We start from the raw sequence: 14,588 nt of genomic DNA, 5'->3' as shown, positions 1-14,588 counted from the left end.
TTTTTGTGAGTGCTCTCCCGGCTCAAAATCTCAAAGTTGAGACTTTTAATTTTAAAAAATGGCAGGACTGAAGCTCCTGTGACAACACAGCAGGTGACACCTTGGTGACAGGTGGAGTCAAGTCACGTACTGGGGGGTTCCCAGTTGCCTGGAGCAGTGGTTGGTGCTGGTGGTCACTGGGATCACCACAAAGCTCGTCCCAGTAAGACACAACTGCATAATTCCAAGCTCACAGAATTCCAACAGTGTTTTATTTAACTGGTAACATCAACTGCTGTCTTTCTGCTGCTGAATCCCATTTCTGAAACCACGACTGCCCCAAGACCGCTGGCATTGTTTCCTGAGAAGAAAGGCTTCACCTTGAAGATTATTTGGCAAGAAGAGTGGGAAAATAAATATTTAAGGTTCCATTCAACAGTGGGTTCTATATATAAAGTGGTTTATTTTATTGCTGAAACCAAAGAGATTTTACTCTCGATAGCAATCACTAATCATAACAGCAGGATGCTATTTGAAGATAAGCCCACATGCAAAAGCCAGAATGAGCTGTGACACATTTACAATGGTGCTCTCAAAAGGCTTTCTGCTCTGTAATTCTGCCTGCTTTGTTGCAGAGCACACTCGATGACTTTTAAAATGACATTTGACAGATTTCAGGAAAATATGTGTACATCCCAGCACACAGTCCAACCCTATCAAAATAGCAGCACTCACACCTCCTGGTGAATCAGCAGAAAGGCAACAGAGAGAGCTCCCTTTGGCCAAATGTTCAGCTCATTTATTGGGGTCTGAATGACGAGGTGTAGTCGTTGAACAAGGTTGCAGAGCTATTTGAATAAACCTGAAGGCGGTGAGACCATCATTCTTGGGCTGTAAGTGTATTATTACGCAAATTAAATGCTGTTTGCCAGACAGCCCTCAATTTCCAGGGCTGGGCACCGGGGTCTGGGCACCATTCCATCAGCTCACCTGCCAGGCAGAGGGAAGTGCTGAGAGCAGCGCTCAGGAGGATGTGGATTTGTGCACAGAGAGGGTGAGTTCAGGCAGGAGGCCACACAGAGGTGGCACAGACACAAAACCCCTGCCTGGTTCTGAAGGAAGAGCTCACCCTAAAGGTGTCCTGAACCAACAACTGGGGCAGCTCCAACCTCTGCTCCTGCAGGGACAGCCCCCAGGGAATGGCTGGAGCTGTGTCAGGGCAGGCTCAGGGTGGATCTCAGGGAAAGGTTCTTCCCCCAGAGGGTGGTTGGGCACTGAACAGGCTCCCCAGGGCAGTGGGCACAGCCCCAAGGCTGCCAGAGCTGCAGGAGGGTTTGGACAACACTCTGAGGGACCCCCCCTGTCCCTTAGTGTTGGGGTGTCCTGTGCCAGGAGCTGGACTGGATGATCCTTGTGGATCCGATCCAGCTCAGGGTATTCTGTGATTCTATTAACACAATTTTTATCAGTCATGTATCTAAAGCTCCCAGATTCCAAATATCTGATATTCCCAAGTTAAACTCCAGACCATGGCTTAGTGTATTTTCCAAATACACAAACACACTGACTTTCCTGCCTCCCCACCTCATTTAGGTAGGAAAACTTCCCTGCCCAGTGCTTTCCACACACACCCACTTCTGGGATTCCCTGCTGGAACTGGGGATTCCTCCTGGGAAACACCAGCTGGGAAACATCTGATGTAAATCCACTCTACTTTTAGATGTGTTTCAAGGAACAACAGCTTCTCTTCTGTGGATCCTACTGTTTGGTCAGTCACTGCACTGAAGGGCTGTTTACACTTCATGTCACCAGGGCAAGGAAAAGGTCAGCTCAGACCCTTCCTAACCAGCACCTGAGTCAGGCTAAGAGGGGAGAACCTCATCAACAGAGAGAGGGATTTGTGCCATCACTACCAAGAACAGGAATCTGAAATTTGCTGAGTCAGATCATGGAGAGATAAAAAAAAAAAAAAAAAAAAGAGAAAACAAGCCCAAAATGATATTTTCGATAAGAACTTTGTAATAGCCAAGAGGTACAAGTGGCACATGGTGGGATTTTTGGGGTGCCCTGGGCAGGGCCAGGAGTTGGACTCAGGGATCCTCCCTCCCAGCTCAGGGTGTTCTGTTCCATTGTTGGATTATGTGAAACACAACACACACACACACTTGAACTGAGTTCAAAATCAAGGTGTAAACTTACTGTAAATAACAGGAAGTAGCTTGTTTAATCTCATCTGACCCTGTTCAAGGAGCATAAATTCCTTCCTGGCACATGCTCTTCCCCCTGGAACCCAGGACAGAAACACTGTCCCAGACTTCACTGCCCAGTGATGATCCCCTCGTGGTTCTGACAGACTGAGATCATGTTCTGACAAGGTAAAATTAAGTGTGTGAGTGTTATTGGGAGGGTCTTCTCCTGCCTGATGCACGAAATAGGATTGCAGGACACAGAGCATGGAAGTCACCTCATTGTCTAGCATTGTTATTTTGTCAGTGCTGTTAATAAAATCTAAGAAATTAAGGAAAATGTTGCACATCAAATGATGTGCTATAAACTCACCTCATCAATTAGGTGATTAATTATGGCTCATACAAGGTTTAGTTCCATCTGAGCCACGAGCCTCAGAATGTTTAGAACTACTAAGTGTTCTAAAAAACATTAAGAAAGGTGGTGGTGGGGAAAAGCAGCTTTCCTTTACACAGTGCCCAACTTTAAAACTGAGGGATCAAACCACTATTACTAATAACACATAAATTGATATCAAAACCCCAAACCCCAGGATCAGAGCTCACTGCCCATTGCTGTCACGAGAAGGACAGCAGACTGTGCCACGGCAAGAGGAAAAGGCAAACCTTAATCACCTCAGCAGGCCTAAGAAATTAAACGAAATTAAATTAAAACTTCCTCCTGGGTGCAAAATATGTTGTTTTCAGGAGGACTGAAAGCGCTCTGTGCTTTTCACACAAATGTTACTTGCAACCATATGTTCAACCCCAAAAAAATCGAGTGCTGAAAAGAATCCTGGAAAAAAAATTCCCAAAAAGAATTTCAGGCACTCAACATTGGAAAAAAAACCCCTTAAGATGGAGAAAATTTACCCAAAGTTACAAAACTTCTGGATTTAAAAAAAAAAATAATGAAAACGCACAATTTCAAGGAGATAAGATACGTTTCATGACTATTAAAAAAAAAGTCAATAATTTTCATACTAAACTGGCATTTCTGATCATTTTAATATAAAAATGTAATTTAATCCCTAATATTATTGTTACTACCATCACTCTCTTCTGGAGCCCACACAGAGGCAGCAAAGCAAGTGCTGTTAGATACCACTTCCCACATCATTCACAGAGTTGTTACCTACACTTAAACAATACTTTAACATGGTTTTTAAGCATCAGGTAACCACAGTTCCTCTAAAAACAGAGTCTATGAAATAAGCACATGGAAAATACAGTCACTCATTAAAACTGGGATAAAGAACCCACCAGATGAGAAGAGCAGGGTTTGACTCTCAGATCCCAGGTCAAGCCTAAGATATATATTTTTTTTTACCTAAGCTTAACACATTTGCCACGGTGTTGATGGCATAGGAGGATTTCAGATTATTAGCACTGTTGCTTTAAAAAAAAAAAAGAAAAAACAAAAACAACAACAAATTTGAACTCTTAAAATTGAAGTTTCAGTAATATTTCAGCTTTACTTCCATTAAGGTTTTGGTTGTATTTCTTTACTAAACACGTGGAACAGAAAACTGACTCCTCCAGGTTTGGTATTAATTTGATATGGAGAGGATTCCCTCCACATTGAGTTGTCCAGAAACAGAGAGCAAATAAACAAACAGAAGCTCCTGGAAAGCAGCATGTCCAGACATGTAGTCAGCCACCAAAAAAAAACCCCCGGCAACACCAACAAAACCCCCATGAAACACTCCAGTTGACCTTTAAACATCTCCAGTGGACCAATATTTCTACAACACTATCAAAATAATCCTTCAGCTGCTTATTTGGAATCTACTCCTGGCATTCCAAGGAGGATGTTTAGCCTTAAATATTTGGGTACTTGCTGAAAATATTCCTTTGTTTGGCAGTTTTATTAATTTTCCTCCCATGCAAGAACCAGCTGGCACTGAGAATGCACCAGCTGGGGTCAGATGCTCGGGACAACAGAGTTCTTTTTTCTTCACAAGAGATACTTAATTGTGCTTGAATCAAAGGCTGTTTATTTCTATTGGCCTGCATTAACCCAGCACAAAATCAAATATTAAACCAGCAAAGGAGCAAACCCGCAAATTACCACCAGGACATGGCCACGAGCATCAGATCCAAAGATGGGTCATGAGGAAAGAGAGCTGCGCAGAGAAAATTATGTGGAACGACTCTGAATAATGAAATGGGAATAAGATATGTTCAGTCTCCCACATTTTGGATTCCAGTGCTGCACAGAGGCTGCAGCCTCTGCTGGGGCTGAAAGGTGAGGAGGTTTGCACCTTCTCCCCCCCCCCCAATTGCAATAGTCAGGATTTTCATCTGGTCAGCCACATCTCAGACTGCTGATTGTACCTCACTGTGGTTGGATTCACACCCTCACTCCTTAGTTTAGGGGAGCTGATGGCAGTTCCCACATTTTTCTGCTGTCCTGCAGAATGCAAAGAATATAAACCCCCCACTTTGCCTGTGATAACTGCCCTGGTTTGGCCTAAACAGCTGAAAATACAAGGGTGTGGAGTGACAGGACAAGGGGGAATGGCTTCAAACTGAGAGTGAGTAGGGTTATATGGGATATTGGGAAGGAATGCTCTCCTGGGAGGGTGGGCAGGCCCTGGCACAGGTTGCCCAGAGAAGCTGTGGCTGCCCCTGGATCCCTGGAAGTGTCCCAGGCCAGGTTGGACGGGGCTTGGAGCAACCTGGGCTGGTGGAAGGTGTCCCTGCCCATGGCAGGGGGTGGCACTGGATGAGCTTTAATGGCCATTCCAACCCAAACCATTCCCTGGATCTGTGACCTAAAGCCCTTCAGAACACACCTTCAGTCCCACAGCAGGCAGATCAGACACATTAAGGTCACCCTGCAGAGTGTAGAGCAACAAAACCAAGTTCCCAGAGCTGAACCACCTCACACAGCAGGCCTTGGGGTGTGGGCAAGGAGTTTTCATTTAGTAAATGTGAGAATATAGAAAAGTCCATGGAGATAAAAGCTCCCCAGCTCAGCACTGCAGGGTAAGTGCCATCCTGTGTTAGACACTGCTTAGCAGAAGACCAACCCAAATGCTTTTTTCCCGGGTAACATCATGTTTGCTTCCACAAAGAATTGTTCTATTTTCCTCCAGTTCAAACTTGCTTTCAATTTCCTCTGTTCCTTTTTGTTCTACTGCTTTTGCTCAGGTTCACTCTTTGCCATTTGACACTGGGTTTGTGCCTGCTCTCGTTTCAGGGTTTATTGTTACTTATGAGTAAACACTGAGGAACAGTGAAATCCATTTTGTGAGGCAGAACAACTGTCAGGTGTGAATTACTGACTTTGGTATTTTAACTTGTACCCTTCACAACACTTTGTCTCATTAACTCTCCAGTTTTCCAGCTCTTTACGTGCTGCATGGTGGCTTTGCACTGGGTATTGCCACATTAGTCCAGCCTTTTTCTGCTCACAAACTACACTATAATCAACCCCCACCTTTTCTCCTTGGGGTGAAGAGTACCCTGTTGGTGCCTGCTGCCCTACAGGTCTGATCCTTATGGAGGGCTGCAAATTCTCCCTGAAATTCCACCCAAATGGGGCATTTGTGAGTGCCTGAGTCTTTGTAGAAGCTAACACTGAGCTCACACAACACTCACAACCATGAGGTTTGCTTTACACAGGGGTTCAGCTTTGCAGAACTCTTGTCCACTTAGTTAGGGGTTGGATAGCCTGGGTTGTCTGAACTCACTTGGCAGAGGAGCTCGAGTGGATCGCTGCTGGTAGAGGCTGGACTGTGACACCAGGCTCCTGAATATTGTTCTAATTAGAGCTTTGATCCAGCTTCCATCAAGGGCAGGCTAATTGGCTTTTACAGACAAAAAAAATAACAGAAAACGGCCTTTTCCTTTAACTTCACAAAAAAAAAATTATAATAAAAATAGCCCTTTTAATGAGTGAATATTTCAAATAAGCTCAAACTGTCCCATGGCTTGGTGCCTTATTATCAACATTTTGTGAGACCAAGTTTCTTTGTTATCTTAATACACTCTGGAAAATAACTCTTTTAGTGCCTCTTCTATTTATGACTCACTCATAATAACACAAGTGACTCATGCTGTCAAATTACAAGCTATTACTTTGGAAAATTATTTTTTCCCCTTCCTTTTGGGTAAAATATGACAATTTTCACTATTTTGTTACTAAGGGCAGCTTCTTACTACTTAACAGATTCTCAGAATGCCACAAAAGACAAAAGCATCTCCCACCTCTTGTCTCTCTCACAGATTGAACACATTGGAAACAGAACAATTATTTAAAATGAGTTCCAGAACGTCAGAGCTTGTTTATCAGTGAACTGTGTTTCAGTCATCAGGTTTCATGTAGACAGATCTGCTGCTCTGTTTTATTTACAGATGGTCACTGTGAGCTATTAGCACATGTTGGCCTGAAATTAATTCCATGGGACACTGTTGGCACAGGCAAAGGCTGGAGTGTCCACTGCAGGGATTTCTGCAGTGAGAGTAAGGGGTGCTTTCATCTACAAAGTGTGAAGGGATGTCCCTGGGTGGGAATTTCCTTGCACAGCTGGGAATGGAGGGTGTTCTAAATCAGGGAACATTGTGAAGCTCCTTGTTCCCTGAGAGCTTAGACAGTCTCTCTGCACACCTTCTTTCCACACCCCATCTCCCCAACTCTGGCCCTCATTTTTTAACAAGATTAGAGCAGAACCTTCCCCATGGCACACTATGTAAAGAACTCCTTTACTACCGTCCATTCTGGAGTGTCTCACCATTTTGTCACGGCAGTGATGGCAGGAATCCTGAAAGCCCAGCTGACTCACTGCCACATGAGGAAGCTATTGCATCCTGATGATTTCCTCCAGTGACTATCCCAGTATTGTCTGGCTTGTGCCCATTTACCTTCAGTGTGGACATCATCCCTGGAGCACCCTTCTATTAAATGCTATTTCCCCCTACCTGTTCTGCCTCCTGTGGGGATCGCTCTGGAGGAAATCCTCAACCAGCACCTGCTGTTAGGAGTGGTCAGAGCTGCAAAAGAAAGCCTCTCTGGAGGCTCTTTCCTGAGTATCCTTGTCTGTGAGAACATCCATGATGATGTGATCCACAGGATGCCCACACACATCCCTCACACTAGGGAAGAGTGTTTGCAACTCAGCTGATTGTTTCCAAGATTGTGCCTCTGTCCATGTATCTTACAGATGAACAACTGTGGTTCCCTGGGGGAGAAATATTTCCTCTGGGGGAGGAACAAACACCAGCCAGCACCATCTTTATTCCTCAATCTTCAGAAGTGCAGATGGAAGCTCCTGATCTTTCCTGGGTGAAGATGGATCTAAGCAGGACCCCTTGCCCTGTGTGTTCCAGGCACAGCCACCCAGGCACTGCTCAGGGGCTTCAGAAAGCCAAGGAACTGCTCCTTGGCTCCAACACCTTCCACGTTGGGATATTCCTGTGAAACAGCAGCAGTTCTGGGAGGGATCGCTGAGCTCCAGGTCCAGGCCACGTGCTGCCTTTTCTCACATGGATTCTCTGCCAAAAGCAGCATCCAGAGCATTTTTCTTCCTGCCAGACCCATCATAATCTCTGCTTTAAAGCCTTTTCTCCTTTAATTCCATCAAACTTATTTCCTGTGATCTATTCTTGTGTTCACAGAGTCAATTCCTTCATTTGATTGTTCATTACACTTCCCTTTAATGTCTTGTAATGTTATTAGCTTCTTTTTCTCCTCTTTTTAGGTCAAAATTCAGCCTTGATGGATATAGAAATAACTCAGAGCTCCCAAGCCCTTCTTTGGGATGATAACAAGGTGTTTGGTGCATATAAGCAGCCACTTATTGAAGGCTTGACAGGAAAAGACAACCAGCAGAACTAAACCAGCCTCTCACTTGATATTAATTTTTGCCATTAAAGTGTCCTGAATGCAGAGATACATGTGCAGGTACCATGCAGGTGCTGCACCCACTGGAACATCTGGATTGGTGCAGCCTGTGTTTAGAAATAAACCTGTGCCACATCAACATCTTAAGGATTTTCTCACTGTCTGCACTGAAAGATGGTTTTCAGCAATGAGAATAATTCCTAGAAGTGACAGACTTGTAACACAAAATGTTTGTGACTGCAGCTTCACACTGCCTCCCTTTTGCTCTGGAAGAAACCACTCCCTTATGGAAAATGGAATTAAAAATGGATAAAAGGTCCCAACAGAGACCCTGACACAACAGCTTGAAGTAAACTTATTTATACCACATGCAAAAAATAAGGCCTAAGATGAACCTCTGAACTGAGAAAGGAAACAGTACTTGAAAATGTAACGTGGCAAGTAAGAGGAGAGAACTGGGAAGAAGTGAATGACTGGGGTGAATTATAAACATGTACACAACATCTGCTCCATGGAAAACAGCAACTGCGGCTCCCAATCTGTTTAGTAATTATGGCAAAGCAGAGCCCAGCACTGCAGCAGAGGACCATGAGGGGCTGTGCTCGAGGCTGAGGGTTTATAAATGGCAGGAAATAGTTTATTAATACCCAACTCTGGGGCAGGCCACCCGCAGTGGGAAACACAGCACCTGGGATAAAAACAGCTCTGGAGAGAGAAAGGACAAGTAGAATAAGGGAAAATATGGGAAATGGCTTACTGCTGGTGTGTTCACAGTGCCGTGGGGAGAAATATGATTCAAGAAAACATTTGTTTCCCATTCTTGTTTTAACTTTTCACGCTTCAGGAGAAGAACCTGAGAAACTGTCCCCAAATTTACACAGACAAGTTCTCTCACTGAAGTTAACAGCTGAAAAGTGAATTTCAAACCAAAAGCAAAGCAAAGGTTTTTGAATTTTGCCAGTAAAACAAATAACAAATGGAAGATCTAATGTCACCTGAAGACGTGGAGTCAGACAACCATGATTTACTAAATCCTTTTTTTCCCCAGCTTAAAAGCTGATGCGTTTCCTATAAGAAGAAAGTAGAGGGGCTGTGCTGTGGAGGAGACAGGTTGGAGTTTAGGGGCAGCTGTAACCTTAAACTTGAATTGATAGGAGGAAGAAAGAGCTGAAAAGGAATGGTTTTAATCAAATCCCCAAATACCAAACAGACTAACACAGAGTCATAAAGCTAAATGCATGAACAAACTCTCTAGTTTGTGACACTGTGCCCCATTGTCACACTGATGTACCTGTTTACCAGTGTCACAGGTCTCAGCTAGCAGCCCTGACCCAGGGGGCAGTGGTTTACAAACAAGTATATTACCAATAACTCACTCAAAGATGTAATTCTCCACACACCACCTGAATGGTTATTTATGCCACCACCTCACTCTCTGTCACAGTAAGAATCAAGCCTCTAGGGGCTGTAAGTACCTGTGAGTAGCGACAAATACCTGCTTGTTGCTCTGGTATAGTGGAAGGCACTCTGTGCTCCTGTCCTGTTACTGCTTCCTCAAAACACTGCAAAGAAAGACTGTACCTTTAGGAGTTACTTTTTTAACATTATTTTTCCTCAAGACCCTTTCCCTGTACTAAAAAAAACAGCCCAGGATGTTCATGAAGGAATGGCATGTCATGAATGCCACAATCAACAACCAAACAGGGAAGGTAATGCTGCCTTTATCTACCAGTCAACGCAGGCATTAACGAAGAGGAAAGATTGACACCTGTAAAACCTGCATATAAACCTTCCTATAAAGTACAAAAGTCAGCTAACATGCTGCTAGGAAAGCCTTCCCCTGAAGCACCACACAATAACCCTGGCTGCTCATCCGAAACAGCTCTTCACTGATAAGGTGTGCTCAAGGTTTCATCCATCATCTGCCCTGCTTTTTTAAGGGGTTAGATGGGGGGATAATAATTAGCCTGTGTTGGGGATGTTATATGAGGGAGCAGATTGGATTGAAGACTAATATTACCCTAACCTGGCTAATCTAATTCAATAATTCCTTGCAGCAGGGCTGTTGATCAGCTGCTGACAGGCGGGGGAAGGTGGCAGGAAGCCACCCCAGAACAGCAGATGGGCTGTGTGCCCCTCTCCCAGCCCAGGGACCGTCCATGCCTTGTGGGGCTGCTGTTTGTGGAGTACAGAAGGAGCCCCCCCTGCTCCTGGAGCCTCTGGCAACAAAACCCCTTTGTGTGCTCATGGGAGACACCACTTTCCCCCTTGCCCCCTCCATCAGCTTCCAGGAAAACATGAGGGAATATGCAGTTCCAGCTGATCCCATTTTCCTCAGGACTCTCTACTGCCCCAGGTAAGAGTCCTCCTGTTAACTGGGATCAGGGAATGGGAACCAGGAGAACAATCTGAGCCACTTTACTGAAAAGCATGAGGTGGGCATAGGTTTTCATGCCACAGTTCTGCCTCACAGACACAGCAGAGCTGGAGCTGACTTTAATGAGCAGAGAGAGGCATTTCAGAAATGGCAACAGCACTCCCAAACTCTAATGAGTACTCTTGTGGGTTTTTTTCCTGATAGATTTCAGTATGACAATATAGTTATTTAGTAGGATTGAGTATAATAATGTTGTTGTTATTAAATGTTTCGTCATTGCTCCCCTCCTCCCCAGCAGCTGACTGACAGCCAGGCCCTGCCCCTCCCTCCACACAGATAACACAACTTCCCCACAATTTCAAATATTTTCTTTTAAAGATAAAGTTTCCCATGCATTCTTAACCCTCACGACACTAACTGCTGACCACAGCTGAACCTTTTAAATGACTCCTCACTCACATTTGCCACACCCCAAGTCTGATGGATAAAAAAACCCCAGTGAAAGTACATGGTAAGACTTCCCCCCATCCTCTACTAGGGCATTAAAAAAACCCAAACCTGTTATATTAGAGGAAACACAGTGGTAGAAAAGCACATTAAATACAATTGTGACCTTTGTTATAGACTGCAGGGGTGATTATTGATAAACCAGAGCAAAGCAGAGCAGTTCTGGGAGCAGAGCTCAGCTCCCACCCCTGAGCCCACAGGGCTCCCTACCCTTGGCTGCCAACACCTCATTTGCACTTTGCTTGCTTTTTCTGAGGGAAAAATTTCTTGGAATTGTGTTCTCTACTCAAGCACTGCAACTGTGAAGGGGAAGCCTGTTCCCTGAGCAGCCCCTGCAGTGTCAGTCTAACACAGGCACCAGGAACACGGGATCTGCTGGTGCTCAGGGACAGCAACCCCAAGGCTGCAAGGACAGCCCAAGGCCCCTGCTCAAGGATTTCCCCACTCACAGACCAGATTGGGTTTGCTTTTTTTCTGTTTTAAAAAGAAAAAACTTTTGGTCCACAAACCAGCACGATGTGATGAACCTGCTGTTGCTGGGACGCACCAAATCCTGCTCCTGCCGAGGAGCCAAACCCGCTGCTCAATGGGAGGGGACCAAGTTTGGGGTCTGAGGGGGCACTGACTGTTTTGCTGCCTGATAAACTTAAAAATTCATTTCAACTCACATAAGACGTGTAACACACACACACTGCTAGCAGCCCTTCTCCCACTCAGGGGAGCAAACAAGCACTAAGTGAACAGGGGAAAAACTCAGTATGAAATGCAAAAAACCCCAAGTCTCATTTTAGTCAATTTAAAAAAATAAAATAATAATAATAAAAAAATATTGGCCTTTATATTTGCAGCAATCTGCTCAGAAAGACTTATAAGCCCCAGCTATCACCCTACAGACCACTTGATCTCAAGGCAAAAAGCCTGCTTACTGCTTGCAGCAGGTTGGTTCATCAACTGTACCAGCTCCCATCTCACAGTTTTTACTTTTCAAGCCAGCAGACTGCAACTACTTGCCTAAAGAAATGAAATAAACAGCAAGCATTTTGCCAAAATACTCCCACCACTTGGAGCAGTTTACTTTTCAGAACATTCAGTGCCAGACTGCTGAATGGGAGAGAGAAGGAACAGGAGAGTAAAACCTTTCATTTTTCCAGTGTTTATTACAGTAGCACACTGAGATATTCATTGCTCTTTCATTTCTTGTAGAATGGAAGTTGAGAAAGATCATATCTTGCCTTAAAAACCCAACTCAACTAGTTTATGAAGTTTGGACAAACCTGGAAAATTAAGAGCTGCTTCTACAGCCACCACTGACTGCAGCAAGAATTGAAGACACTTAGTGAAAACGTGGGGAAGTCCCTGACAACAAAGAGTAGCTGAAAATTTGTCAAAATCTTTAAAAACATTGCACTGTCAACAAGAGGCAACATTACGACTGAAGAAGCCATGATGTCAAACATCATGGGGCTGCAGGGGGTGAAGTACAAATAACACAGCCCTGTGCTAAGTTCTGAACAGCCAAACCACAAGAAAATTCATCAAGACAAAGGAATCTTACAAAGCTTTACTAAAAAATAGAGAATCAAATAACATAGTCCCAGCCCAAAAAAGTGCTTACAGTACCAAGGAATACTGCAGTTGTACCCAAAGGAAGCCATACTACGTTTTGGGTTTCTTTTTATATTACTGTTGTTGTAAAAAACCACCAAATTATTCACAGTTGTTCCAGCATTCCTCATGCTGAATCAGCATATTTTGCTGATGAATCCCATTGTAAGGCTAAACATAAGAACACTTATCAGTGCAGTACATTCCTGAGTCTTTGGAATAAAATAAAATAAAAACTAGTTCTCTGAAATATACAATCCTTCAAATTTTTGGCTCATATTTCATCTGTTTTTCTAGTTCCCTTTTTTAAAAATGTTCATTAAAAATAAATCTGATTTACAAAAAAAGTAAATAAAAAATTGTTAGCACTATAACTTAGACATAACTTCTAGCTGCTTGAAGAGTGCAAGAAAGCCAGCTTAATATGAATACTGCTTTTTGTCTAGGCAGCACTGCCACTGAGCATCAAACAACAGATAAAACAAGTTTTTTAAGAACTGAAGCACTGGCGTAAAAAAATAAATTCAAAGAACCCTAAATATATATATATAAAAAAAAATAAATTAAGGGACTAGTTACATTCAAGAGAAGACTTGAATTACATCCCAACTGCTGAAGTTCTCAAATTTGCCAAGGCACTGATTTGTTTTCTTTCGCAGCCCCAGGGCACGGAGGTGAGTCCTGGGGCCTCTACCGAGAGGCGTAGCCTGTGCTCCAGAGCGTGGTTGATGGGCTCGTCTTCCTGCTGGAGCCCTGAGGACTGAAGGATAGAGCAGGGGGCACACTGAGACCTGAAACACAGGGGACGGAAGGAACAATCACACTTGGGAGTGGTGGGAGAAGGAAGGAGCAAGTAACTGCTCATGATCATCCGCTGGACACAGGGAGTGAGACTAATGGTCCATTCAGAGTAAAACAACCCCTCCAGCTTCATTCCTACAGAAAAGATATCACAATTTCATAGGTCTTCCTCTGCAGGATTTTTTTGAGTCTAAGGGGGGCACAACACATCTCACACCTCAGCAAGTGACATTCATTTGAATTTGCCTGATTTTATCTAAAGCATCAGGCACGTGTGTTTACAAACAGGCCTGCAGCTCACCCTGGCTACAACACACCTGCACTAATGGGAATTGTTGTAACAGCCAGTGTTGATTACAGACCTCCCAACATTCCACTGCAATGCAAGAGCCAGACCAATCAATTAATTCCCTCCTAGTTGGGTGCTAGGTGCTTACTGTTAAGGGGGTGCTGAGGACTTGTCCTTGGGGTGAGCACGGGGTGACTGGGCTGTCCATTCGGTGAGAAAAAGGCATGATAGGCTGCAAGACAGGTAAAAACCCCCCAAATCATTTCACATGGAAATTATTCCTTTATATCTTACGGTTAATGCATTGTAAGAAGTTATAGAAAAAAATACTTGTGCAGTCTTCCCTTCTCTTACCTATGATCATAACAGCTGTCCCTGCTAACAGGGCAAAAAGCGTGAAGATCATCACCTGGTAAGACTCAACAAAGTGCTGGAAGAGACTGGCTTCATCTGCAGGGTAGATTAAAGAGGAGACAACCTTCAGTTAAAAGAGCATCTTCTCCAATCTGCTTTAACAGCCCTTAAACTGAAACAGCCAAAAGCAGCTTTTCATTGACGGCAAATAAGTGTCATCAACTTAGATAATACAGCTTTGAATCTCGTGACTATTTCCAGTGCAGTCCTCAAAATCTGCCAGGAACAGCTTAAGACACTGACTGAGGTTGTAGCTGCCCCAGCCCTAGGAGTGTCCAAGGCCAGGTTGGATGCTGGAGCAACCTGGGCTAGTGGGAGGTGTCCCTGCCCATGGCAGGGGGTGGCACTGGATGGGCTTTGAGGTCCCTTAAAACCCAAACTTTCTGTGATTCCATGATTCTATATTTAATGTCATTGAGAGTGTCCCTGGTGGTGCAGTGGCTAAACCACAGCGTTGTCAATGCTGAGATCTGGGTTCGATTCCCGGTTAGGACACTCCCCGGGCAGATGGAGCTCGTTAGCCCTGTAAGGCAATCCATCTAC

General features: G+C 44.1%; 1 protein-coding gene across 1 annotated transcript in view; it reads right to left on the bottom strand.

Moving 5' to 3' along the window:
• Positions 1 to 12,482: 12,482 nt before the first annotated feature.
• NUP210 (nucleoporin 210) overlaps positions 12,483 to 14,588 on the bottom strand; it is a 59,511-nt gene continuing 57,405 nt past the window's right edge. The window contains exons 39-41 of the mRNA XM_027892537.1: positions 13,986 to 14,081; positions 13,780 to 13,863; positions 12,483 to 13,332 (exon numbers count right to left, since the gene is read on the bottom strand). Of these exons, the coding sequence (XP_027748338.1) occupies positions 13,232 to 13,332; positions 13,780 to 13,863; positions 13,986 to 14,081 (281 nt within the window). The 3' untranslated portion in view covers positions 12,483 to 13,231. The remainder of the gene's footprint in view (positions 13,333 to 13,779; positions 13,864 to 13,985; positions 14,082 to 14,588) is intronic.

Source organism: Empidonax traillii, unplaced genomic scaffold (genome assembly GCF_003031625.1).
Source record: "Empidonax traillii isolate 1590-97213 ecotype Southwest subspecies unplaced genomic scaffold, ASM303162v1 scaffold356:size572493, whole genome shotgun sequence".
NCBI lineage: Eukaryota > Metazoa > Chordata > Aves > Passeriformes > Tyrannidae > Empidonax > Empidonax traillii.
This window is presented reverse-complemented; position numbering and strand designations above follow the sequence as displayed.